General features: G+C 40.0%; 1 protein-coding gene across 4 annotated transcripts in view; it reads right to left on the bottom strand.

Annotated features, from left to right (window-relative positions):
• The window catches only part of TSNARE1 (t-SNARE domain containing 1), a 298,847-nt gene that overhangs the window by 171,500 nt on the left and 101,908 nt on the right, over positions 1-25,439 (bottom strand). For all 4 annotated transcript variants that reach the window (XM_016431917.2, XM_056820748.1, XM_056820747.1 and 1 more), the window contains 2 exons: positions 1,758-1,835; positions 748-817 (listed from right to left, as the gene is read on the bottom strand). In XM_016431917.2, the coding sequence (XP_016287403.1) occupies positions 748-817; positions 1,758-1,835 (148 nt within the window). The remainder of the gene's footprint in view (positions 1-747; positions 818-1,757; positions 1,836-25,439) is intronic.

Here is a 25,439-nt window from a genome sequence, read left to right as displayed (position 1 = left end):
AATTTCCTTCAACCCCTTTTTATTGAGTGTTTACAATATGCTAAGAATTATGCCATAAACTGAAGGATAGCTAATCAAAAAGATCATGACAGGTTGGAATATTGTGCTCAATCTATTCAGATAAAAATAAAAAGTGATAAAAGCCGTCATCTCCTCCACCTGCTTTGTAGAGGTAGGGAGTCCAAAAGTATGTAACACAACACATAAGGATATGCTTTCCGATCTACTGATTGACTAGTGTTTTTTTCAATTATATCTCTTTTTCTTTAAAAATATCTATTATAAGGGATGGTTCTCTGGAAGAAAAGGAAAGTTGCATAAGGAGAAATCTACATGATACAAAATAGGCCAATAAAATCTTATTTTTTTTTAAAGTAAAGTCTTACTTTTGGATTCAAATAATCAATTCCCAAGTATAATTTGGGGTGGGATGTGTGTGAGGGTAGGATGAGGCAGCTATACAGTAATTTGTCTAGGGGAAAAAACATAAATGACCCAACATGAAAGTGATACAGGACCTTACATGTGTGCCTATAGAGATGTGTATACATATATATGTATGCCATGTGTTAGTGTAGGCACACCTGAGGGTTATATGGCAATCCTTGTGTACATATCCTTGTGTATGAAGCAGTAGAATGGGTAGAGATACTTCTATGTAGGGATTGGGTGGGTATACATTTGAGCTCACACCCCAGAGTGACCATGTATACATTCAAAACCCATCCCAAGGTGAATGGCACTTACAGGCTACTGCGCAGCTCCAGGGTGTCACCTGCAGTACCCAGAGATCGGAGGCTCCCTTCCAAGGAGGTCACTGCCAGGAACAAGTGAGAGATGTGAGCAAGAGAGGGAGGGACAAATACATAGCAATAAGCATCTATCACAGCTGGCTCAGTGACTCAGGGCAGCAGGAGGCCTGATATCCCATAGTTCAGTGGGGCAGGAAAGGTTGTGAGCTCCCTCTCCCTGAAGATCTTCAAAGAGGAGGAAGCTGATGCCATTTGTGAGGGATGGACATTGTACACAGGGTTTATGCTCTAGCCCTCTGGGCTACTTTCAAGCTCCTCATTGATATGAGTCCCTGTTTTAGAGGCTAAAATGTGGAGTTGGCTTATCCATGGATTTTCATTATCCAGGTTCTCCAACCCTTTCTGTTCATGTGCTAAGAACCAAGATCCTGGTCATCATGGAAAAGACAGTTATTAGTGTTGGAGCTTGGAGCTTCTACACAGGGGAGATACCATCTCTACCACGGTTCCTGCCCAGGCCTTTGCCATAAGTTATAGGACACAAAGAAAACAGGACAATTCCCGGTCCTGAATGATGGCTGGGCCCTCTCTGCTCACCCCCAGCCTTCCTTTCCCCTTATCCTTGATGTCACCCCATGATTGGATGGCACTGAATACTGAGCTTCTAGGTTTATGAATCCTGAAGATATCCCAAAACCTGGCCAGGGCCTTTTGACTCCGTTCTGGTCAATTGTGACTCCTAATAACCCCTATTCTCTGATTCTCAATCTCAGCCCCAGTCTTGAGACTCAGCTGTGCTAAACTCCAGGACTCCATAAGTTGAACTCATCCTCTGTCTGATCCTGAGCCAAGGGAACCTCTTATCAGAGGGTCCTTCAGGTTGCCTGAGGGTCTCTCCTGTCCCTAACAGTCAGTGTTGGCCTTGTGGGTAGCAGGTGCACAATGCAGATTAAATCACTCAAAGGCTCTAGGGGACAGGACCAGACACCTGAGCTTTCTACGCACCAGTTGAGTTGACTCGAAAGACATTTGCTGATGTCTCCTGGAACAGCTCCTGGAGGTCAGTGGGATCAATCTGGGAGGCTGAAATGAGAAGGGCCAGGAAGCACAAAACATGGTTAGTGACTCCAACACCATGACTGTGTCTGTCAAGCCTTGGAAAGCTTCTACTAAGCTACCAGATTTAGCAATATGACCCAAAGAAGTCTGTCTGGCATGCAGGGAATGCAATTGGGAATATGCCACAGACAAAGACCTATACTAGCCATTGTAGGAGAGACAGAAGGAAGAGACACAGCTGGTACCCTCCAAAAGGTCATGTGCTGAAGAGTCCCTGAGCTCAAAGGTAGATTCACTCTCAGCCCTAAGGGGAGAAAGAGTCCAGTCATCAGAGAGCCCTAGGGTCTAGGGGCAAACACAGTTCCTACCCCTAGTATGAACACAGGCTCTACTCTCAGGAGGCCCCTGAGCTCAAGGGTGAATACAGTCACTGTGCTAATGGGGTCCCTTACCTTAGAGCAGCAAGATTCCAGTCTTCAGAGACCCCTAGGGTCTATGGGCAAACAGTTCCTGCCCCTAGTATGGACAAACCCCTACCCTCAAAGAGTCCCTGAGTTGAGGCAAATACAGTCTCTGCCCTAACAGGGCCCCTTATCTAAGGGGAGAAAGAGTGTTCTATGGTTTAGGGACAAACACAGTTCCTGCCCCTAGTATAGACACAGTCTCTACCCACAGGAGACCCCTAGGCTGAGAGAAGACCCAGTTCCTGTCTTGTGGGGGCCCTGGTCCTAAGGTAGAACAAACAGCTATGGCCTTCAGAAAGCCACAGTCAGAGATACTGAAGATGAAATGAACAGTCCTCCAAGGAGGCTCCTTGGCCAATGTCACCCCTGTACTCAGCAAGTGAAGGGGCCAAAGAGACTATGGTTGGGGGTGGTTCCTATTCCTGGGTAAATGCCTGAGGACAGCTGTTCCATGGCTTTTTCACCCTGGTTAGCATCAGAATCACTTTCAAACACCCAGCACATAATCTTCTTTAAAGGAATAACAAACCCCTCTCTTCAATTAAGTGGGCATTTTAAGGAGCATCTGTAAAACTGTCTCCCCTGCTCTGCTCCCACACCCTCTTGCCCTTCCTTATCTCAGCTAGGTCTCCTCTGCCCACTCCTCTTTCCCTCCTCTCTTCCCCTTCTTTCTCCATCACTCCCTTTCCTTCTGTCCTTCCAGGGTTTTCTCTTCTCCCTCCCATCTCCTCAATCAACCCCTCTCCTCATCTCAATCCTTGATCCTGGTGGGGGGACAGATAAAGAAGGAGGACATAATAGCTGTCTTCAAGTATATGCCAGGATTCTTTTTCTGATACAAGTCAGACTCTGGTCAGTAGGATCACTTCTAATGCAAAAATTCTTTAATTCTACAATTCTTCACCCTTTCATGTTGCCCTTCTATCTCCATGGAGCAAAGATTCTCTTATGCTGTGAGAAAAAAAAAATCATTCTGCCCCCATCCCAAGAGCTAACTCTGGATCTCAAGAGGTAGAGTAAGAGCCAGGTATTAGAGCTATTTAGTAATAGAGAAAGAAAGCTTCTGTGGGAGAATGGGCACTGTCCTCCAGAAGAAGGAGTTTGGGCTATACCACCTACACACATTACTGGATCCCCTTTTAAACACAGTAGATTTAGACTCAGGGCATCTGGGTCAGAATCCTATTTTTCTATCTCTATGCCACTAGGCAATTCCCTAATGCTCCCTGGACTTCAGTTCTTCACCTATAAACAAATGAAAGGCTTGGAATAGATGATTACTAAGGTCATTTCCAGCTCCAAATCCTTTGAGTCTATAAATGGCCCATCAAACTTGGGAGGATGGGGGTGGAAAGGTCTGGAAGAGAGCCCTAGATTTGAATCTATACAACCTGTCACTGTAAGTACTGCTGGTACAAGACTATAAAGGGCAGTACAGAGTCTTGGAAAGAAAATAACAAAAATAATAATAGCTACCAATCCTATGATGTTTAATAAAAGGCTTTCCTCCCCCATGGCCCTGTGAGGTGGATAATGCAAAGGTTATTATTCCCTTTTTATAGATTAGGAAACAGAGGCCCAAAGCAGCCTTGTCCAAGGTCACATATCAAGGAAGTGACAGACAGTCAATCAGGATTCATTATTAAGCACTTAACTTTGTACCAGGCACGGTGCTAAGTGCTGGAGATACAAAGAAAGCCAAAGACAGACACTGCTCTCAAAGAACTCGAGTTCTAATGACAATTGAGATTAAAACCCAGCATTTCCAACTCCCAGCCCAATGTACTTTATGCTACCCAGGTAGCCTCTGATCGAGGAATAGAGTTGGATGGAAGAAAGACTCAAGGAGGAAGAAAGATAGAGATGTAGGAGGACGTGAACACAGGGTCTCCTGGCAGGAAGATGGGGTAAGGATCTAACTGGGCCTGTGACAGAGGGTAGAGAGGGAAATCAAGGGGCCAGATCGCCCTGGGTAAGGGACATCGAACCTTGTCTCCCACAAAAGCTTTCTTGGGCATGGGTATTACTTGACTAAGCTAAACTGCCTCTGGCTTAACAGGATTTTTAAGACTGTGGAGTGGTTTGGCACTGACAGAGCAGAGAGGCATGCAAGGTTATAAAGCAAAAAATATTCTGGTAGGTAAAGGAATAAGAACTTATAATGTTGGATATAATGGATAGGAACCAGTCATTTTAGACCTATATCCCCTCCTAGAAGTCCAGTCTAGTTCTTATCTATCACTTGACTCATAAAAAAATATCCAGTCCTCCTCCCTCAATCCTTGGTCTTTTTCTCTGCCTTAAACTGAAACCATCAGAGTTACACTTGGGCCAGATAAGAATAATGGAGTTTTCAAGTCCTAAGTTCATAGAACATAGCACAACACCTTCGTTTTACAGGAACTTGCAGAAGCCCAAAAGAATCTCTCTTAATGCTCCCCAATCTGAAGCATGAATCCCCTCTCATATTTTAGAAAAGAAAATGGAACCTCCAAGAGGGTGTGACTATACCTAAGGTCATAAACTAAAAGTGGCAGACCTGAAATTTGGCCTCAGGCTCCATTCAAAGCTAAGCTATTTGTACTATATCACCCTCCTCTACTATAACTTCCCCAGTTAGTCCTGGTTCTATCTTACAGTGTTACACAGAACAAATCTGCCCTCTGCCACAGAAACACACATCTGATACATGAATCACCTCTCCTCCAAGACTTTTTTTAGGCTAAAAATATTAGACTTTTTTCAACCAGCACTCCTCTACTTCTACCCAGCATCCTGGTTGTCCTCTCCAGGTCATTAATGCCCTTCCTAAGCATGTCATCAAGAACCAAATATAGCTCCAAACTAAATACATGCCACTCAAATTGACCAGGATTAAAGAGGTCAGAATCCACCTTTATTTTATTCATCAAAGCACATAGAGAACTTTGGGTCTCATTTCTGTGGCCACATTTTAGGAAAATTGTTGATAAGCTGGAAAGTGTTCAAAGAGGAGTGATCAAGATACTGGAGGGTCTTGTAATCATGTGAGGACTGGCTAAAGAACTGGGAATGCTTAGCCTGGAGAAGATTTGGGGAAATGAGAGTAAGGAGAATGACAGCTATCTACACATATCAAAAGGGCTATCATCTGGAGGAGAGATTAGTCTTCTTAAAGCTGACCAAAGAACAGTAAGTTTTTAAGAAGACAGATTTACATCTGATACAAAAAGAACATTTTCCTAAAAATTAGAGCTGTCTAAAAGTAGAATAGGTTTCTCTTGGTAGACTCAACCTCACTAGATATCTTCAAAGGAAGGCTATATGACCACTTGTTGGATATGTTGTAGAGGGATAGCAGTTGAACCAGATGGTCTCAAAGGTCATCTCTAATTGTTCTTTTTTTGGTCTGACTGTACTTTTTCAGTCTCCTTTGCTGGATCTTCATCCAAGCCACACTAACTTTATCCCTCAAGGCTCTATTCAGGTCCCTCTTGTCCCTCTATACTTTCTCTCTTGGTAATCTTATTAAATCTCATGGAATCAATTCTAATCTCTATGAAGATGATTCCCAGATCTATATATCCAGCCCTAACATCTTTCTGAGCTCCAGACTCAATTTACCAAACAACTCATATATCTGGAAATGATTGTCCAGTATACATCTCAAAATTGACATTTCCAAAATGGAAACTCCAAACCTTTTTTTCTAAACTTCTATTATTGTCAAGAGCAACACCACTACAAATACACAAGTATCTAGCCTGATAGTTTAGCCATTCCCTTCTCTAAATACCTGACTTTGACGCATACCCTGTTTTGCACATATATCTCATGTTACTCTCCTGACCTGTAATACCCTCTTGCTTTATCTTCTCTGATTAAAATATAACTATTAAAGCATTGTTCCTTTTAATAAACCTTCCCTAGTGATTCTACCCTTCAATGACCTCTGTTTTTTCTTTGAATTTCAACAACATATAAAGTCCAGATTATATAATCTAGAACTGGTTTTAAATATTATCTTTTCTATTTTGCATGTGTCTCTATGTGTGTGTAAAAGAAAGAAAGAGAAAGGGAGAAATTTACATTCAATCCAACAAGCATTTATTATGCAACTCCTATGTGCAAGGCATTGGAGTAGATACTATAATACACTGTGAATCCGGTACTGTAAAGAAGGCGATGATTTCTGAAAAATCTGGGAAGATTTATATGAACCAAGACAAAAATGAAATGTACAGAACCAAGAAAACTTTGTACATAATAATAGCAATAATGTAATGATGATCATCAAATGTGAAAGATTTGGCAATTCTGATAAATATAATGATCCATAATTGCAAAGTCCTGCTGATGAATAATAATGCTATCTCCAGAAATAAAAGTGATAAACTTTGGGTGAAGGTTGAAACATACTTCCCCCACATAAACTTTCTTTATGTTTCTTGTTTTTCTTCTTGCTTTTCTACAACACTGTTAATATGGAAATGTTTTACATGATTTCACATGTATAACTGATATATCTTTTGACTTCTCAATGAGTGGAGGAAAGATGGAGGGAGAATATTTGGAACTCATTTTTTTAACACATGTTAAAAATGAATAAAAGAAATGAAAGGAAAAAAATTGCCATCACCATAGACCTAGAACAAAATTTGATTTATTGAAAAAGTTCAAAATTATTGGGTGCTTAAATAGGGCTTGCTCAATGAGAGTCAATGGGATAAAAAACAGAGAGACACAGAGTAGGATTTGGAAGACCAGGGTTTTAGTAATGATTCTGCCAATGATCCCTCAATATGAGACCTTCCTGTCTCTAGATTTGTTTCCCCATCTATAAAATTAGAGATTTGAAATAGATGATTTCTAAAGTCCCTCCAAATTCTGACATTCTAGGTTCATAATTTCTGAAATTCCTCCTACCTCTGGTATTCCCATGCTCTAAATTCTCTAATAGTTTAAGTTTTCATTCTAAGTATTGTGGAAAAGAAAACTAAAGCAAGTTCTGGATTTTCTGCCACTGAGTTAGAACAATGAGAATATTAAAGAGAGAAGAGATTGACAAGAATGACAGTTTGTGGGGGAAGGGGCAACTGGGAGTGGCAACTGGTCTTGTGACTAGCACTTCCTTCCTGGCCCTGGAACTGGAAGGAGGCCTCTCTCCCTCTCTCTGGATAGAAGTGCCTCTATTCCTACATTTCCCAACTGTGTGCTATACCTGGATCCCTGTGATCGTGTTCATTGGACAAAAGCACTTAAGGGAAGCAGTTTGACTGTGAGGCCGGTCTTTAGGGCGTCAGCCCAAAGAGACAGGCCCAACCAGCTTTGAAAGTCAGAACTTTTCTTCCTCTTGCTGTCTACTGCTAAGACTTTGAATTTAAGAAAACTAGCACAGATTAGCATAAACAGGAATAAAGGAAACCTTCCACCAATCTGTGAGGCCTGGTCTCAGCTCAAAAGCTGAGAGAGGCTCAAACCTCATCTAGGGAAATACCTCTTCCCTATTCCCTGATACTCCTCAATCCAAACTTGTTATTAAAATTTATCTTTATTTGAATATCGCAGTCACATAAGAGGACTACCATTTCAAGGGACATAGAGGAAACTAAACCTCAGGACAGCTAGTCAACTATAAACAGTCCTTATCGGACCCCTGCTGGGTGACTAAGTCTGGGGGAGGCTTGTCCCTCAGGAGGGTCTGTGCTTACCTGCTCTGGGGTATCTTCCACATCAATCCATAAAGAAGATATCCCCTCTGGCTATCACAAGTGGCCCATTTCTCAGGAACCCCATTTTTTCAAAACTAGCCTCTTAGCAGGGGGCATCTCTCTCCTTTTACCTCACTGGCAGCCATATTCCCTCTCTCCCTTCAACTCCTCATTTCCCTGTTACAAAACTTTCCATATCCAGTGTTCTTCATATCCCACCCATTTTTCTATAAATATTATAGTATCCTTCCTTCACTGACACTCTAATTTTAAAGTCACCTCCAGCTCTGATATTCTAGAATTCTATATCAACCATAAGTGATTTTATCCCTAGTCTTACAGATTCTGAACTCTTATATCCTGAAAAGTCATTCCTTAAGAAAGGGGAGTGTTAAAAGGTATGTAGAGTGAGTGTTTTGCCTTGGACTGAGAAAAGGATTCCTCTTCTCTCACTCATTGTAAATTCTTGGGCTTAAATAAAGACCATTACTCACAATGAGCTTGTGTAGTATCATTGTCCCCATTTTCCAGATGAGAAAAATAAAGCTCCATTAAGTAAAGTCATTTGTTCATGTACATAAAATTCTATCAGGGCTAGGGCACTGGCTTTACTAGTAACTCATTGTGTGCCCTTGGAAAACTCACCTCTACTTTCTGAGGTTCAGATAAATAAGTAGCTGGGACAAGATGATTCCTTGAATCCCTTCTTGCTCTGACATTCTATGATTCAGGATGCTGCTATAGCCTCATATCCCCTGTGACCTTTCTGCAGCCCCTGCTATGATGAAGGGAATACAATTCCAAGTCGACCCAGCCTAAGAAACGTCAAACATCTTTAATCACACTTGGTATGCATCGAGAAATCATCAGGGCCATGACAGCTCTGGGGAAGTCCTGCTGGGCACCTTTGAGCTGCAGCTAATCTATCAAAATTAGGCTCTTTTGACAGACTGGTGTTTCTCCAACTGTAGCCAAATGGATTCAAAACTGAATATAAAATACATGTTGTTTTTTTTTAATAAAAAGGTGAGAGAAGAAAACCTTGTCTTTCAAATCTTCATGACAATCAAAAAGCACTTCCTATCTTATCAGATGCAGCCAATACCCACTATTCTCAAGGGGCAGACCTCTGGACCCACTTTCCCTTCTCCCCTACAGGGCAGCACATTCACATCATGTCAGTTTCAAATGGTTCCAAACAAAGGACATGTATAGAATTCTAAACCCATTGAATGTCTGAGCTAAAAGGAATGTCATTAATAATCCTAACTTACATTTATATAGCATTTCAGTCTCTACAAAGGCATTATCTGACTTGATCCACCCAACAACTCAGTGAGGGGGCAACACAGGGACTATTATCCCTTTTCTATAGGCTCAGAGCCTTAAAGTCACATGGCTAACAAATGACGAAGCCAGTACTGGAACCTCAGGTCTTCTCACTACAATTCCAGTGTGCTGTCTGGGTCTTCTAGAAGAAACAAAATGTTAGTCCTTGTGGAACCCTTCAAATCATAGCACACACAGTACCAGAGATGGAAGGAACTTTAGAACACAAAAGTCAGAATGCTAAGGCTGCAATGGACTGTCATCTTTGTTTTCATTGATGACTATTGCAGCTCACACTTATAACATATTCTAACATTAGGTATTAGAAGATCTGCCTCTGGTCACTTACTAGTTTTGTGATTTGGGCAAGTGATTTAATCTTTCTGAGCCTCGGGTTTCTCATTTGGAAAATGAAAACAAAAACCACAAAAGCTACCCAACAAGGTTGCTGAGATAGTCAAATGTGATAAGGGGCATAAGGTGCTTCTTACATCTTAAAGAATAGGCATTATTATAAATGTTGATTCTTGTTATAACATAGAATGTCAGAGGTAGAAGGGATCTAAGAACAGAGAATGTCAGAGGTAGAAGGGATCTAAGAACAGAGAATGTCAGAGATTAAAGGGACCTTAAAACACTTAAGAGCAAGGGGACCAGAGAGCATAGGATGTAGAATGTTAGGGTTGGAAGGTATACATGTACCTCTCTGTCCCAATCATCTCAATTTTTTTAAAGGAATTAGCAAAAGAAACATTTCTAAAGAAGGGAAGAGTCATAGTTTGCTCCCCTAATCACCAGGTATATGCAAAAAAAAAAAAAGATAGCAGCAGCAGAAGTGTTTTGTTTTGTTTTAATGGATCTGTGAATTACAAGCTAATAAAAGAGGGCAGGCTCAAGGCTGGGCATTCAGAAACCAGAGTGCAAGCCAACTTGGCAGAGGAGGGACCAAGAGCTAGGAAAATGGCCAGCCCAGGCCATAGTATTAGTGGAGTTGCTGCCTCGTCCCTATTCAAATATGGCTCTCATGAGATGTCTGCAAGGCCAGAAAATGACTCTGTAGGGAGCCCTGGTCCCCAGGTCCATGGCCCTTCAAACTTCAATGCCAACAAAACCTACTGTTTTTGCTCTAGATTCTCAATCATCCAGACCATTCAACAATGGATTTGAGGGTTTAATGATCTAGCTAAAGCACTAGTGTAAACAGCATGACAGGATATAACAAGGGCTAAGGAGTCAGGACCTCTGGACTCTATTCCCAGTTCTGCTTCTCATTGGCTATTGTGAATCTTAAAATTTCTCAGACTTTACCTTAGAACATTTGGTTAAGGCTATTCCCCATTTAAACAATGGAGGTACTTGATCAGGAATGCATTGGGAACTTTAAAATTACTCCACCCATATTTAGGCATACTTTAGGGGAAGATAAAGTTGTAAACTCCTTACTGAACAATGAAAAAGTACTTAACCCATACTTATAGTAAGACAAAAGCCCTTAAGCTAGGTCTATTTTTAGATCTAATACAAAAGGGTACTAAGCCCCTATAAAGGTTAAATTAATCACTAAAAGGACAAGCTTAGCAAAGAGATGTGAAATACTCAGAAGTTTTAGTCTACTCAGAGAAGGTGATAACAAAATGTGAATTAAGAAGGTGATAACAAGATGTGAATTAAGGGTGATCAGTCCTTTGGAAAATGTCTACTGTGATTGGTAGATGTGAAAATTTAGGGGAAGTGACATAGGAGAAAATTCTCTTTAAAAGGAGCTGTCTCGGATCAGTTGAGCTCAGGAACTGAACTGGATGGTCTCTCTGAACACTAGAGTTTTGTCGGGGACAAATCTTGTGAGCAGATTAAAGACTGACTTAGTTTTCTCTCTTACAGAGAAAAGGCCTAGGCCAATGCCCTACCCTTTCCTATTATTTCCTCTTACTCTGCCTCTCTCCCTTTCTTTAATTCCTTAATTTGTATTAGTTAAAATCTCCATAAAACCCAGCTGACTTGGGTATTTCATATTTGGGAATTTTTTCCCATGGCGACCACTTATTTTTGATTTAACTCAAGACACTGTCTTGAAACCATATTTTCACAGTCACAGTTTATGGCAACCACTCTTTTGTCTGTAACGCTATGCAATCGGGGGCAACGTTTTTTTACCCCTATTTCCACCAGCCTCAATACCCTTCTTTGGAAAATAAAGGGATTGAACTTAAAGATCACTTAAAATCCCACTTTGATTTAATATTTTGATTTGCTGACTTCTGATTGACTGAGAAAATGAACTGTCCTGCAGATAACAGCTCACATTTTTTGAATACTGTAAGATTTGTAATGTAGCCACTGCAAAATTCTTAACAGTCAGAGCTCTCTAAAAGTGGAATAGAAGGCCTTCAGAAGGTAGCCAGTTCTCCCTCACTACAACTGAATCAATACTGTGTATGGGTTCTAAAGCAGAAGAGCCTCACTACAATTTTTGAAGCAAAAGTTCAACAACCACTTGCTAGCTATCTGGTCAAAGGGTTTCTTTAGTGAATACTGAATGGGCTGGATGGCTCCTGGCATCCCTTCCAACTCTGAACTACTGTGATTTCTATACAACAACCTTTGGGGGTAAGAAGTACACTTTGATATCCCCGTTTTATAACTGGGAGAACTGAACCTCAGAGAAAAGAGAGATAGCTTGAAGTAGCATCACATATATAAAGAAACTAGATTTGGAATCAAAAGGGGGAAAGGAAGAGAATAATCATTTATATAGTGCCCATTATGTGCCAGGCATTGTGATAAGTACTTTAAAAATATTATCTTATTTGATCCTCAATAGCACTATGTGGTAGGTTCTGTTATTATACCCATTTTAGAGTTGAGAAAAATGAAGTAAGTAGAGATGAAATGTCTTACCTAGGGTCACACAGTTAGTAAAGTATCTAAGATCATATTTGAACTTGCATCTTCCTAACTCTAGGTCCAGTGTTCCATCCATTCCTATTCTGCTGCCTCTAAGTCACAAGATCTGGGTTCATACCCTGACTATGCCATTTACTGTCCAAATCACCTTGGGCTGTTACTCAAGTTCTTGAGGCCTCAGTTCCTTCTCTATAAAATAAGATGAGTTTAGATGACCCCTAGAGATGACCTCTTCCTCTAAATGAAAAATCCCATGATTCATGCTCTTGACCATAGTCACGCAAATAGAGTCAGGGTCAGGATTCAACTCCAGGTCTCTCAATGCCAAATCTAGTCTGCTTTCCACTGCACCAGCTACAAAAGCATAGAATCCCATCATCAGAGGGGTAGAAGGCTCTAAAAGGGCTTAATTCCAACCTCTCATTCATTTCAGGAATCCTCTCTACAGACTCTTTGACTGGAAGTCATCCAGCCTCTGATTAAATGCCTCCACTAATGGAGAACTCAAACTCATTCCCATATTGCTGGTAAGTGAAATCAAACCTTATTGATCTGGAATCTGAGGATTTGGTTCAAAATAGGAGAATGTCCCAATTTATAAAATATTACTCTCTATTAATCCCCTGCCTGAAAATACTCACTGGCTCCCCATCATTCAAAGGATTAAGTACAAACTCATCAGTCTGACACAGGTCACCTTTCTCTCTGTTCACCAATATAAAACATATGAGTTAGGGAGGAAAGTACAAACAATAGGCTCTCCCCACCTTTTCATGGCTTCCCCCCACCTGGCATGTTCTCTACTTTTCCCTCCCCGGCCTGAAGTCCTTTCCATCTTCAGTGAGAAAGTGTGGTAAAATGGTCACAGGGTTGGCCCTGAAGTCTGAAAGACCTAGATTTGCGTCCAGCCTCAGTTACTTAATAACTAATAATAGCTAACTTCTCTGAGTTAATTTCTTTTTCTATAAAATAGAGAGGATAATAACATCTTCCTCAAAGAGTTGTGAGGATCAAATGAGATAAAGCTTATCGGGTGTGTTACAAACCTTAAAGGCTACATAAATGTCAAGGTCCACCTCAAGTCTCACTAGGCTGCCCTATCCTATAGTCATCTCTCTCCCTCATCTATAAAAATAAAGAAGGGAGAGAGCCTGGGAATCTAGACTTTTTTATTTCACTTGGCAATTAACCAACAAACCTAGTATTTTCTATGGGTACATAAACTACCTATCTCATCACCTATTAAACCCTAATGATAACTTCCAGACAAACATAGGCCATTTGAGAATAGAAACTTTATTCCCTCATTTCTTCAATATGTCACAGAATCCAGGACAGGGTCAACCACACAGGAGCTCAATATACCCTGCTGAATGAAGGAGGAAAGGAAGTAAGAAAAGGGAAAAAGAAAGAAAAGGAAGTAAGAGAGAAGAAGGAAGGGTTAGAGGAAGGAGGAAGGGAAATAGAGAAGGAGGGAAAGAAAGAAGGAAAAAAGGAGAGGAAAAGAGAGATAGGAGAAAGAAGGAAGGAAGAAAATTTTCCAATAATTCCTCATCTTAAGAACTGAAACCTGTCATTCCTAAGAGGTGATACAATAAAATAGGGTCAACATTATTCCCACATAATCTGGAACACAATGAAAGATTCCAATATGTAGGGTGGAATATTACTTTCAAACAAACATGCCCATAACACTAAGTCCTGGCAAATTCCAAATCAGAAGAAGCCAAATTTGCTAAAGTTTGCATTTGCATAAATTTGGCTAAAATTTGGCATAAAATTGAGGCCCCTTTGTCCTTTTTTTGACCCTAGAAAAATAATTCATCTTATAGACTGGAAAACATGGTAGTGAACTTTCTTGATAATTGACTGGATGGTATTCCAAGAAAGAATATGTGGATAGATGAGTAGATAAAAGTTATATAATTCATCTTATTAATATAAACATACTATACAAAGTCCATCTCTGAAAGTCAAAGACCTGAGACAGACTCATGGAAGGATAAGTTGAGAGAGATAGGGTTGACCTAGAGAAGAAGAGGCTTAAGGAAAACATGATCAATAGGTTCAAACACTTGAAGGGCAATCATACGGTTGACTTCTGCTTGGCCTCAACAGACAAAAACTAGGAACAATGGGGAGAAGTGCAGAGAGAGAAATTTCAGCTGAAACTAGAGAGGAAAAAAAACCCTCCATTCAACTCTTCCAAAATTGCTTTAGTAGAGTTCTCTGCAACTGTCAGTATAAATGACTAATTGGCAAGAATATTTGTAGAGTCAATTCCAATATGAATATGGATTAGACTAGATGCCTTCTTGAAATGAATGAATAAATGAAAAAGCATGTATTAAGTACTTCCCCATGTGCCAAGCATTGAGGTAAGGGCTAGAGAGTAAAAGAAAAAATACTAGATGGCTCTTTATCTCAAGAAGCTCACACTGTAATTGGAGGAAGATGAGCATATAAAAGAAAGTTCAGTTTCAGGGAGAAAGAAAAAAGCCTAAAAGGCCTAATAAGGCAACAAAGGAGTAGGGGGGAAGGGCACCACCATCAGTGTTGATAGATCTTTTACTAGTGGTAGAAGAGTTTCTACAACTTTGTTTCTGTCATTTTCTGTGATGAATCCAATACAACTCATTTGAAAGAGTAAATAAATGAAGAATAACAACTAAAACTATAAATATAAAATAATACAATAAGATTATAGTTAATAAATAAAAATAAACCAATTAAAATTTAATAAAAATGTTTTTAAATAAGTAAAAAAATAAATTTCCCAGGAAGTGGAAGATGACTCAAGGTCACACTCTGTCAGTCATAGAGATAGAGCTAAATGCATGAATAGGCTGATAAATCAAAAAATTTCTGTGGACATACATAGTACACTTGAATTTCAGTATAGTATTTGACAATGTCTTCTATTCTTATGAACAAATTAGAGGGAGTTGGGCTATCAGATTGGTGAGAGATTCATAGCTGGTGAAAATAGACTCCAGAGAGGGAAGTGACAAGTCTCACTGTTCTCTGCAGCAATTAGGCAATAACATGGAATAATGTATGAAGGCCCACGTGCCAAAATTTAGGAACACTGACAAAGTAAAGTGTTCATAGGAAGATGATCAAGGATGGGAAGAAGACTAGGGACTATATAATAATTAGTTGAGAAAATGTTTAGCCCAGGGAAGACACAGGGACCACAACTGTTGTCTTCACATATCTGAAGGGCAATCCTGATATAGATGATTTAAACTTATTTTCTGAGGCTCTAAAGGGTGGATCCAGTAGTAGGAAGTTAGAGAGAGGAAGAATTTCCTAACATTGAGAGTTTTCTAACAATGGAATGGGCCACAATAAGTTCTGAATTTGGAAGATCAATTAATAAGTATTTAAGTACCTCCTATACATGCAAGGCATTTTTCTAGGTTCTGGAAATACAAAGACAAAAAGGAAATAATTTCTGCCTTCAAGGAGCTTATGTATTCTAATGGGCACAAAATATATAAAAGAAAACTCCAGGGAACTTCGGAGGGGGGCATTAGCCCCTGAGAAATGAGAAATGAGTCTCATGTAGGAGGTGATGCTTGGGGCTGATCATTAGAAGAAGCTGAGATGACAGAGTACATTCCAGGCACAAGAGACAGCCTATACAGAGACACAGACACAGGAGATGGAACTGTCTTTTATGGAAAGAGTAAATAGGCCAATACCATTGGATCAAAGAGTGTGTGAAGGGTAATAATAAGTAATAAAGCTGGAAAGGTAGGCTGGATCCATATGGTAAATGGCTTTAATTGCCAAATGAAGGAGTTTGCATTTGATCCTAGAGGCAATCAGGAGCAACTGGAGCTTTCTGAGCTTTAAAAGGACAGGGGTAGACCTATGTGCTTTAGGAATGTTATTTTGGCAGCTGTACTGAGAGCAGACTAGAGAGGGGAGAGACTTGAATTTTGGAGAATAATGAGACACTAGTGAATCAGTCCAACAAGAGGTGATAAGGCTCTAAATGGGGATAGTGTTCATATGGGGGGAGAAAAGAGGGAAGGATAGGCGAGATGATATGGAGTCGGAATTGGTAAGACTGATTAAATGTAGAGTGGAGAAAGAATGAAGAATCAAGTATGATTTAGAAGCTGTAAACTTGATGGGCTAGAAGGATGGTGAAGTTAGGAAGAGGGAAAGGTTTGAAGCAAAAGACACAGTTCTGATTTCAACATGTTAAATTTGTTATATCTACAGGATATATAGTTGGAAATGTCTTCTAAGTAATAAATAATATGGAATTAATGTTCAGAAAAATTGGATATATAGAAATGGGAGTCATCTACAGTTATGATAACTGAACCCATAGGAGCCTATAAGATCATGAGAGAAAGGTAAGAGAAGAGGGCCCAGGGCCAGGACAGATACTTGAGAAAAACCACAATTAAGGGGGTGTGTTATAGTTAATAATACAGCAAAAAAAGACATAGGAGTGGTTAGATAGGTAGAAAGAGAACCAAGATGGAATAGTGTCATAAAAGTGCAGAGAGCAGACAGAATGCAGGAGTGAGTAGTCAACAGTGTTAAATCCGATAAAGTCAGAATGGGGTCTGAAAAAAGGCCACTGGACTTGAGAAATCATTAGTAACTTTTAACAAAAGAATAATTTTAATTGAGTAATGGGGTGATAATCAAGTTATAAGAGGTTGAGAAATGTAAATAGAGAACAGAATCAGGAGGATGGGTAGAGGATATAGAAGCAAATTTAAACTGGATGTCAGGAAAAATTTCCTAACAATAAGAGTTACACAGAAGTGGAATGGGATGCCTTGAGAGGTTACCCCACCTTGAATGTCTTCAAGCAGAATCAGTAGGCAGCTATAACACAGAAATAAATACCTCGAAAAAGCCATCTACAAGAGATGCCTCCATTTTTGCTCCTCTCATTCTCTTCTTAACACTTTAGCCCTTTAACCAATCTAGCTTCAGACCTTATCATTTCCACCCAGTTATCAGTGATCTCTTAAGTTGCCCAACCCTACAGACTTTTCTTAGGGCTTCACTGTCCTTGGTCTCTCTGCAGCCTCTGACACTGTTAATCACTCTCTTCCAACTCTACTCCATCTTTCATTCAATCAGTAAAGAGATTTGTCTAAAGTGCAGGTCTGATCATACTACCCCCTATTCAGTAAATTCCAGTGGTCTCTATTGCTTCCCCAAGCAAATACCAAATGCTCTGTTTGGCATTCAAAGCCTTTTGTAGCCTCACCTCCTTCTACCTTTCCAGTCTTCTCTATTCCCCCACATATTCTTTGATCCAGTAATACTGGTCTTCTGGATGTTTCATAAAAAAGACACTATATTCTCTCAGCTCCTGGCATTTTTTCTGGACTAGTAATTATTTCCTGAATAGGAACTTCTTCCCAAGCCTGAAATGTTTTCCCTCCTCCATTAAGATTTCTCTGGATTCCTGTAAGTCCCAACCAAAATCTTACCTCCTCCAGAAAACCTTCCCCAAAACATCTTAATTACAATTCCTTTCCTCAGTAAATTATTTCCTATTTATCTTGTGTATATTTTACTTTGCATATATTTGTTTACATGTCTCCCTTATCAGACTGTAATCTCCTTAAAGTCTTTTGCCTCTTTTTGTACCTCCTTCCCCCCCATCCCTCCATGCTTAGCACAATGCCCAGCATATAGTGGGCACATACCAAATATGTATTGACTGATTGTGTATGGGCTATCCACTGTAACAATGATTCTCGGTTTGAAAAGAGAAAAAAAAATGGAAGCATCAATGGTGGATGGCTTTTTCAAGGAGTCTGGTGAAGAAAGGAAAAAGAAATATAGAATGACAAGTGCCAAGAATGATGGGACCTAGTAAAAGTTTTTGTTTTCTTTGTTTAAAGGATATTTATAATATTGGGTATATTTATAAACATCAGTATAGAGATCAGTAGACAGGGAGAGTTTTAATATTAGCAATTGAGAGGGGATAATAATAGAAACAATATTCTAGAGGAGATGGAAGGTAATGTGACCAAGGGCACATATAAATATTGATCTTGCTGAAAGGACCACCTTTATCAAAATGGTAAATAAAGGAAGAAATAGCACGGGATGTTGTCAAGGACTTGAGAAGAAGAGAAAAGGAAAAGGGAGAAGAGGGAGGCTCATGCATAAAGCATGAAGTGAGGGCATCATTTGAGAGACTGTGGGATGGGATGTTATAAAGAGTTTGAAGAAAGATTTGGAACAGCTATTGTGGGAAGTAGGATAGAAAATGGACTAAGGAAGAGTAAAAAGCTAGAGCCAGAAATACCTGAGTTTAAATCTGCCTTCAGACACTGGTTGTGTGACCCTGGGCAAATTAACCCTGTTAGCCTCAGTTTCCTCACCTGTAAAATGAGTGGGAGGAAGAAATGGCAAACTACTCTAGTATCTTTGCCAAGAAAACTCCAAATGGAGTTGCAACAAGTTAGACACCACTAAGACAACTGGAAAATAACAAAAGGAGCTACCTTGTTGAAATGAAGCCCCAGCTAAAATTAGATAATGTAACTTAATAGTGATTTCGGTCCAGTTGCATGAGTTCCTCCAACTACATTTGAGTAAGGATGGGAGGAAGCCAATGATAGGAGCCTCCAGGGCTTTGGCTTAGCAAGGCATGTGTAGTACCAGGACATGGGAGCTAGAGATTCCAAAGGAAAGGACTGCGTAGAGTCGAAATACTTCACTAAGGGGTGAAGATTGTTAAGGGAGGAGAGTAGAGCCAAAGCAGTGAAGAAGGTCTGGCAAAATGATAAAGGGCAGATGGTGAGGACAAAGAATAGGTTTGGGAGGAGTAAAACACAGGGCAATATGGAATGACAAACTGTGACCTTGTAAGGGAATTTCAGAATTCTAATTACATACATGGAACCCTTGGGGGTGATTGCAAGATCAAGGAGGTGACTATAGTGCAGGCAGACTGGAGGTGTAGGTCATGGGGATTGAACAGATTTGAAGAATAGAGAAGTAAGGGTATTTAAGGAAGCAATAATATATATGTCTAAGGACAGGACCTGATGTGAAGACAGACTGAGCTAAATACTCAACTCATTCAGAAATGAGGGAATGTATCCAGTGAGTAGACAGAGAACTAGCCACCAAATTTGAATAGAATGAACCTCAAGAGGAGAAGAGGTTGCTGAATGGTGTTGATAGAAAGAGAGTCCAGTGATAACATCAGGAAACAAAGAGCATCCCAAGTCCACCTTAGGGACCACTTAGGCAGATAGGGAAGGGAAAGAGAGAATGAGAGAAGATACAAGTAGGCCTAGAAAGAAAGACCAGAGATAACAGTATCACAGGTGGGAACCTATGAGTGCTGAAATGTAGGAGAGATTTGAAATAAAGGGACAGGGCCTGGAATAATTTCACTGTTATACAGAACTCCTTGGTGGGGAAACTCCTTCCATCAAGTCGACTTTAGAATCTTTGAAGAGATGCCTAGAGCAGAGATATTAAACAGTGTCACACAAAGCAATCAGATTAAAATGTAACTGAAAAATGTTTAACAAAATAAAAATACAAAACACCGATAATATTAATTTGTGGTTTTCTAAGTACATATGTAGCCCACTGGAATCCTTGTATATACTGACCCCACTTCTATTGGAACTGAAGCATTAGATGACTTGCCCAGGTTCACACATCCAATGTGTCTAAGAGATGGGATTTGAACTCAGGTTTTCCTAGCTAAGACTAGCTCTCTAGCCACTACACCAAAACTGCTGTTAGTTTGTTAATTATATAGAGAGAGTTCCAGAGGACACAGTGGGAGAAGCAGTCAGATATGGAATGGGGTGTTGTCAGGATTACTGAAACTGTCCTAAAAGATAAGGAACTGGAAGAAGTAACATCTAAGGTCAACTCCAGTTCTCAATCCTACACTAGACTCATCATAGTCATTTTCACAAAATCTAATGCTGTGCAATTCTAAATTACAGGCATATAGATATGGAAACACTTTGTAATAATCAAAGCTGTCCCAGAGTGGAATGGGCTACTGCAGTCTCTGGAGGTCTTTAAAAGGTCTTAAGAGTCTCTGGAAGTCTTTAAGACTACTTGTTGTAGACATTAATTCTTACTAGGATATAGGTTGGGATTTGTGACCTCTGAGACCCCTGCTAATTGTGACATTTTGTGATTCTCTTTTCCCAGTTTCCCCCTAGAAAAGGAAGGGGGAGAGGGAAGAGGAGGGAAAGATCAGGAATGGAGGAATCAATTTTAACGATTCTATCTCCATTCCACCTGACTGACTTCACAGTAAAAGGAAAAAAAAAAACTATTGCTTATCTTGGCTTTTCAACTGTGTCAGCTGCATGGTCTCCGCCTACTGCTTCCATTGTGATAGGAATAATTGGGCTTTCCAAAGAAGCCAAGAACAGAATTGCACCCATTCTTGGAGACCCCTACATCGCCCCACATTCTATTATACAAGCCCTCCTTGTTATCTGCCTGGTGCAGAAATATAAATTAGGACTTTTTATGCACATTCCACAATTATGCTGCATTATAAGGATCCCTCCTTTCTTCTCCCACTCTGCCAACCCTCCCCTATCTGGCCTAACTCACAGTTAATAATAGCTTTCAATTCCACATCGCTTTACACATTCACAAAGCGCTTTCAGTAGTCCAGAGAGAAGAGGTAATAGGACAAGCATAGTTTTCATATAAAGAAACTGAGGTTCAAGGAGAACACTGTCTATCAAAGGTCACAAATAACAGGAGGAGCTTTGGGAAAAGTGGAAGGAATCTACAGTAGTAGGGGAATGGCTCCTAGCAAAAAATCCCAACTTCAGGTAAGTAGAATCCCTCACATATACTGTCAGTGTAAAGGTATCCAACTTGGAGTCACAAGATTCATAACTGAAATATGTGAACATATGTGTTCAAAGTCTAGGCTATGTACTAACTTACTGTGTGACCAGAAACAGATTACTCACAATCTCTTAGAGTCTCACTTCTTACATTCACAGAAACAGGTTGGAGATTTTGAACCTAGAAGGGACCATGAAAATCATTTACTCCCCCCTTACCACATTTTACAAATGAAGAAATTTAAAGCTAGAGGGATTGTGTCCCAAGGTTAGGGTTAGTGCCCCAAAGTCAAGTAAACTCCTGGCGAAGAAGAAATTTTATGAGTGACCAAAAGATAGAAAATAAGAATTTAGGCTTGGCTTTAAGCTCAGATAGATTTCCTCTCAGATGTCAGTATCTACAATCTCGAACTGGAAGAGTCCTATAATTTCTGACACAGACCCTCAAGAGAATAGAGACCATCAGAGGGCATTGTTCATAATGACTCAAACAAAGCACTTTCCTAATAACAACCTGTTGAGGTACATCAGGCAAATATTATTGTGTCCACCTTGCAGATATAGAAACAAGATCACATAACTTTTCAGTGCTAGAGCTGGGAGCTAAATCCAATCTTTGTTGATGCTAGAGCCAGGGGTCTTTTATTGGAACACCCTCCTGCCTTCCTCATGCCAAAGCAGTTTCTGCCCTGTGGTCTAGTCATCACTAGTAGGCCCTTCTGTGGGCTGTGCCTAAGGCTTCCAAAAGCTGACATAACAGGCCAGTGTATGAGACTTTCTTTCCTCAGGGACACAAGCAACATAGGGAAACAGTGAAACAGTTACACGGTAAAGAAAAAGACTTTAGTTACACAGTCCTACCACATAGCAAATATGATTCTAATTAACCTAACATATCCTCCTCCTTCCCCCCCCCCCTTTATACACTCAGCTTCGTAGCTACAGTATTAAGGCCTATAAAACATTTTTTTAAAACCCTTACTTTCTGTCTTAGTAACAACTAGGGCAGGGGCTAGGCAAATGGGATTAAGTGGCTTGCCCAGGGTTACATAGTTAGGAAGTGTCTGAAGCCAGATTTGGATCCATAATCTCCCAACTCTAGGCTTAGTGCTCTATCCACTGAGCCACCTAGCTTTCCCAACAGGACTTGCATAGCTCTTCTTGTTTTAATTTTTCACCATATAAAGGCCAATCTTAACTTTAGCCAAGCAGGAACATAGCCCAGACTGAACAGGTAGAAGTAAACAGACACATTAATCCTAAAAAAAAAAAAAAAAAAACAGTCTTTCCTTGCTTTTCCAAGTACCCGTCTAAGGAAGAAGGAGGCCGGTGTCTCCATTATAAAGCTGTTGCCTTCCTGGCCTCATAGCCTTCCTGGCCTCATAGCTCAAATGTTCTTGCTCACTGTTTGTACTAATGTGGGGTTGTAATAATGGGAACAAATAGGAATTTTACTTTCCTTCCAAACTTCTGCACATATATAGTTTCTATTGATATCCTTTGCATCATAAAGCACTGGAGGGTCAAATCCCACTTCTGACACCAGTGTCACTTTGGGTACATCACCTAAGCCTCCTTGGTATCCTCCAAATATGGGATCTAATGGGTTTTTTTCTTTATGTTTTGGGGTTTGTTTATTTGTTTTTGGAAGGAGTATTTAACTTTATTAGCTGGTTCCTAAGTGGGTAGAGTTGGGGTAGAGGACTTCAAGGCAAGGAAACTAGGCTGGGCTCAGGTGGAAACTGGGGCTCCTCAGGACTGGAAGAATAGCAGTATCCATTCACCAAGAGGCAAGTTCCCTGTTTGAACTTCTGACAAGGGAAGGACCTGAGCTTCTTGGTTCCCTGGTCCTTAATGGGCTCCCTCCATTTGTTTTGTAACTGTTGCCATTTCTCGAACAGCTCTAGAGTGGCCTTTCCCCTGACTGGACCTGGGCCTTTGGCTCCCAGTTGACTTTGAGATTAGTTTAGAACCTCTGATGTCCCATATCTGTTGCCAGAACAATTTCTTCCTTTGTATAATATTCTTGACATATAGACCCTAACAAAGGAAAATACTTTTATGGAGCTCCAGCCCTACAGTCTACAGGTTTGTTTTCCAAAGTGGAAGACACTACCCACACCCTCACACAGCCCATTCCTTCTTGGGATCACACATACACATCTCACACAAATAAAGAGCTCAGTCTATAATCAGAGATAGAGCTCAGTTTGGGGCTGAAACTGGAGCTCAGTCTGTGACTTGGATTAGAGTTCAGTCTGGGATAGGAGTTAAGAGTTCAATCTGTGTTCAGGTTAGAGATTAGTTTGGGCCTGGACTTGCAACTCAGACTGTGATCAGAATTTGGGTTCAGCAGATGGCCAAGGTCAGGCCCCAGTATGTGATGAAGGTTAGAACTCAGTCTGGGTCTTCCGAGAGAGTAGAGTTGAATGTTGAAAGCTATGTAACCTTTAACAAGACCTTCCACACTCTGACCTTCATAGGATTACTGAAAGGGTCAAATCATGCACATAAAGTGCTTTGTAAACTTGAAGGTCCTATATACACTTCAGCTCCTATTTACATAATGATTATGAGACAATGGATGTGTTTCTAAAGTGTTGTGCAAATGTATGTTACTATTATTATTATAGAATCATGAATCTTTGAGTTTGAAGGGATCTAGAAGTTCAACTAATACAGCCCTGTGGCCCAAATCATCAATCTCCTCTATATCAACCCCAAAAGTATATGATCCAGGCTCTATCTGAAGATTTCTTATACCAGGGAACTCATTCACTACTAAGGCAGTCAGTTCCCTTTTTTGCATACTCAAGAGTTTTGTTTTTGTTTTTATTGGTGGTAGTGTTTCCCCTTCTACACTATACTGAATTCTAAATCTTGAAAACTTATCCACAGTGATCCTACATTGACTTCTGAATCCAAAAAGAATAAATCAAATCCTTCTCCCATAATATAAGCCTTCAGATACTTAAAGATAGCTCCCAAATTCAATATCCTTTACCATCCTCACTGACATCATTTATTCATTCTCCAGTTTATCAATATCAATATTAAATGTAGTACCCCTAAACCAGACCCAGTCCTCTAAGAGACAGCTGATGATCATTTATTGTTGTTGTTTTAAACCTTTACCTTCTGTCTTAAAATAAATACTACAAGTTCTAAAGAAGAAGAGTGGTAAAGGCTAAGCAACTGGGGTTAAGTGACTTCAGGTCACACAAGTAGGAAGTATCTGAGGTCTGATTTGAATCCTATCCCCAGACTTGATGCTTGATCCACTGAGCCAGCTCACTGTACAGTCTTATCTTTTAAGCTGTAAAGTGTTTGAGAGTCTTTCAATTCTGATGTTCTGTGTTCTAAGAAGGAAGGAAACAAACACTTATTAAGTGCCTATTAAATGCCTGGCTCTTTGTGTTAAGTACTTCATAAATAAAGTATCTTTTAGCTCTAACACTATATGAATCCACAATTCCATGATGGAATCCTACATCTGGCCTCTTCAGGATTACTGAATCATGTACCTACAGCTAGAAGGGATCTCAGAAGTCATCCAAGTCCAACTTCTTAATTTTCATATAAGGAAACTGAGGCTTAGAATGGATCAGTAAATTACCCAAGATTACACAGTCAGTATCAGAGATTGAAGCCCAGGTCTTCTGATCCTAAGGCCAATGTTCTTTTCTCTATTCCATGCTACTCACTCATTGCGAGGATGAAATGAGAAAATGCAGGTGGAAGCTCTAACTATCAAGTGCTATATAGTGTGTTATTAAACTACCTTGTATTTAACTAATTCTTATTTATTCTTTTTATGTTCAGTATATATTCATGTATGTCCTTATAATGTTTCCTGTCAGAAGATAAGCTCTTCCTAGAGGGATTGTTTTGTTCCTTGCCTTTGTGACTCCAAAACCCAGTAGTATACCACAACATGGTGAAAACTGCCTGGCATTGGGGACTTGGGCAGCTACCTCCCATCTCCCTCCATACCCTCTATATAAACACCCTTACTGCATTTCTGGGACACTATCATAATGAAATAGTAATTTAATGTTTACATCCCTTGCTAAAGCCAAGCTAGGAGGACTTATTGTACATGAAAAAATAAATATTAATCCCTCGATGAGTTGAAAGGGGAATATGAAAAGGGGGGTTATTAGAGAGGCTAAGAGGATTTGCTTGGGGTATTCTCCACTGGTAATTTCCTGGAGAGGAAGACAGGCCAGATGGCAAAATTCCCTACTTTCTTTTCCCATTGGGCACTAACTTAAAGGAAAATCAGGTGCAAAAAGCAGAAGCTGGTACCAACCAGAATGTATTTCTAAATGAAATTATAAGCAAACTCATGTGTATAGCTGGTATACCTCTTTAACTGAGGTGGATGTAAAAGCA

Source organism: Monodelphis domestica, chromosome 3 (assembly GCF_027887165.1).
Source record: "Monodelphis domestica isolate mMonDom1 chromosome 3, mMonDom1.pri, whole genome shotgun sequence".
NCBI classification, from domain to species: domain Eukaryota; kingdom Metazoa; phylum Chordata; class Mammalia; order Didelphimorphia; family Didelphidae; genus Monodelphis; species Monodelphis domestica.
The sequence above is the reverse complement of the archived record's forward strand: the minus strand, read 5'-3'. Positions and strand labels throughout refer to the sequence as shown.